Genomic DNA, 2955 nt, shown 5'->3' with positions numbered 1-2955 from the left:
GGGGGGGGGGGGTGGGGTCGGGATGGGACAGGGCCTTGTGCATGTGGGGCAAGTGTTCTACCACTGAGCTACAGCCCCAGCCCTTTGTTATCTTATTATTAAACAACCATTCTACAGTCAGACCAACTAACTGGCACTGGTGTTTGTTCATTGACTAATTGGGTTTACTACCAGGGCATGTATAAGACCCATGTTGGCCATGGGGCGAGGGGTTTGAGGCTGTGTTAGGGTGGGGCTTGGGCACAGAATGTCTAAGAAAAGGGTGCCGGGTCCTGCTGTTCTTATATTCCTATGTGTATAATAAGCCACATGTAGAAGAGTGTTTGCAATAAGACAGTGTGAAAGCTAATGTAGTGTTAGGTGATGCACACCCATAGTAATCTCAGCAACTTGGGAGGCTGAGTTAGGAGGACTGCAAGTTTTAGGCCAGCCATGGCAATTGATGGCAAGACCCTGTCTCAAAGTAAAAAATTAAAATGGGCTGGGGATGTGGCCCAGTGGTTAAGTACCCCTGAGTTTAATCCCTGGTCCCAAAATTAAAAAAATAAAAATAAAAGGGAGTAGGGATGTAACTCAGTGGCAGAGAGTGCCCCTGGGTCAATCTTGGGTATCCCCCCCCCCCCGCCAAAAAAAAATGCATGCGGCTCACACACCCGGGTACTGTCATTGGGTACTGTCATTTCGTCTGATTAAGGACAATCCTCAGCTGGGGAGCATTGCCACCAAGACCACACGGTCCCACCCTCAGCCAGCAAAGAAGTGTCGGGACCTGAGGACTCCATTTTCTGGCTTTAGGACTTGGACCCTTTTCTTCCCATGCCTGGTGGCTTTCTGTGCTAGTGACACTGCTGGGAGTGTCCCCCCACCTAGTGATGCTTCTCTCTGCCTGACTTCTTTGCTCCTCTTCTGGCGTCCCAGCAGAGGTGAGGTGCTGGTGAGCCTCCTGCTGCATCTCCAGTGCCCCCTCCGCAGTGCTGGAGAGCCCACTCAGTGGGCCATGACCTTGGGAGGTGCCAGCACCCCTTGTATCAGCTCATCGACTTTCCTTCTCAGGCCGCAGGATTTAGCACCAACAAATTCCAGCCCATACGCACAACAGTTAAATATTTACTAACCCTTGGATTGGGTGGGTGATAGTAAATCTTCAGGAATGCTTCAAACCAGCCCTCTCCAAGGTGAAGTCACTGCCACCAAAGGAGGAAACACACACTTTGTCCTCTCAGTTGGACAGGCAAAGCCTAGAGGTCTTGACTTTCTTTTAGGAGGCTTCCGTGTGTGTTTGGTTTTGGCTTCTGCAGTTCAGGTTTCTTGAGGGCAAGGATCAGATCTTTTGTGTTTCTGTGTCTCCCAGAGCCTCTAGCAGGATGCCTAAAACACAATAAACACACACGGAGCTGCGTTATGGGGAGCTGGCCTTCATAGATTGTGCAAGTGCCTCTTCTGCCTACCTCGGCAGGATTTCTTACTTCAAACAGCATGGATTTCAGGACTGAATTTTATTGTTTATTTTTCCTTTGGAAGTTGCCTTAGCTTCTTATATGCATTCACACACGTATCTGTACTAGGAAAAAAGTGTTTCTGATTTTCCTCCTTCCTTGTTGGCTCAAGATCACATGACTGATCCCAGAGGCTAGGGAGGCTGAGGCAGGAGGATCATGAGTTCAAAGCCAGCTTCAGCAACTTAGCGAGGTCCTAAGCAACTTAACGAGACCCTGTCTCTAAATAAAATAAAATAAGGGCTGGGGATGTGGCTCAGTGGTTAAGTGTCCCTGGGTTCAATCCCTGGTACCCACCCACCCGCCAAAAAAGAAAAAATTGATCACTGTGATGTTTACCTCTGGTGGTTTGATTACTAGGAAGCTTGATGAGATACCTTTCATAGTTTTCTTGCTCTGAGGATGACTTCCGGACTGTTAGGTCTGCTTGCCATGTTTGGTATCCCCAGTATGACCACAGTAACCTGCTTGACCATGGCCCATTATGGGTACCCAGAAGACACGGGGTGTGTGTTTATGGGTCAGTGTCTCATATGTTGGTGTTGATGGGGTGCTTGGAAGGGCCTGAGGATCATGGGCTGGTGCCTCTGCAGCTTCCAGCTCATCCTGAGGACTGCTGACCTCCATTCACCTGGCCCTGTCTCTCCTCCCACAGTGCTCTCCGTGGCCTGATGTGGCTTACCAGGTGAACAGCGCCCCGTCCCCAAGCTACAATGGCTCTCCCAACAGCTTTGGCCTCGGTGAAGGGTAGGTCCCACCTTTCTCTCTGTGGGTCCCCAGAATGAAGATGGGTATAGGTCCCTTTCTTGATCTCTTCTCCTTTCCCTAGCCTGGTGTCTGCCTGGGCTTCACCATGGTCAGATGGGTTGTGATAGCCTCATGGGATGGCCTCGGGTGCCCTTGGGGGCAGAATGACCCTTTCAGAGCATTCCCAACTGAGTGTTGGATGACCCCGGCGACAAGGAGGGTCCTTCCTGGCTCTTTGTCCAGCCGTAGTCACTGACTGGAGCGGGTCCAGCGGATCCTCTGCCCCCCGAGTTTCAGGCTTCATAGAACTGAAGCTGGTCTTACCACCGCCTGCCTGGCTCTGTCAAGGGACAGGCAACATGGCCAGGGATGTGGTGACAGGGACAGTGCAGGACTATAGGCCCAGGCAATGCTGAGACGGCTCTGTGGGTTCTTTCCAGGGCTGGAGGTGGAGGCAGAGAGAAAGCCCAGCCAGGTGGGTTTAAGAAGGGAGTGCAGAACCCACCAGGGCTTTAGACAGACAGAGAACTTTCTGATCAAACAGTGAGGTTGTCCATGACATTGATTTTACCAAAATAAAGCACCCTCCACGAACAGCACAGGTGTTCCTTCCCAAGTCTCCCATTAAAGAAGGGCCTGTGCCACCCTACTGGGAAAGCCTGGCGTGTGCTGTGGGGGCTTGATTCCCTGCAGGCCCCCCCCCCCCCCCCCC

The 2955-nt window shown here is 51.6% G+C and overlaps 1 protein-coding gene across 4 annotated transcripts in view; it reads left to right on the top strand.

Annotated features, from left to right (window-relative positions):
* Tfcp2l1 (transcription factor CP2 like 1) overlaps positions 1-2955 on the top strand; it is a 61304-nt gene that overhangs the window by 39750 nt on the left and 18599 nt on the right. For all 4 annotated transcript variants that reach the window (XM_048812093.1, XM_015479056.2, XM_048812092.1 and 1 more), the window contains one exon: positions 2152-2243. In XM_048812093.1, coding sequence (XP_048668050.1) covers positions 2152-2243 — 92 coding nt within the window. The remainder of the gene's footprint in view (positions 1-2151; positions 2244-2955) is intronic.

Source organism: Marmota marmota, unplaced genomic scaffold (assembly GCF_001458135.2).
Source record: "Marmota marmota marmota unplaced genomic scaffold, marMar, whole genome shotgun sequence".
NCBI classification, from domain to species: Eukaryota; Metazoa; Chordata; class Mammalia; order Rodentia; family Sciuridae; genus Marmota; species Marmota marmota.
The sequence above is the reverse complement of the archived record's forward strand: the minus strand, read 5'-3'. Positions and strand labels throughout refer to the sequence as shown.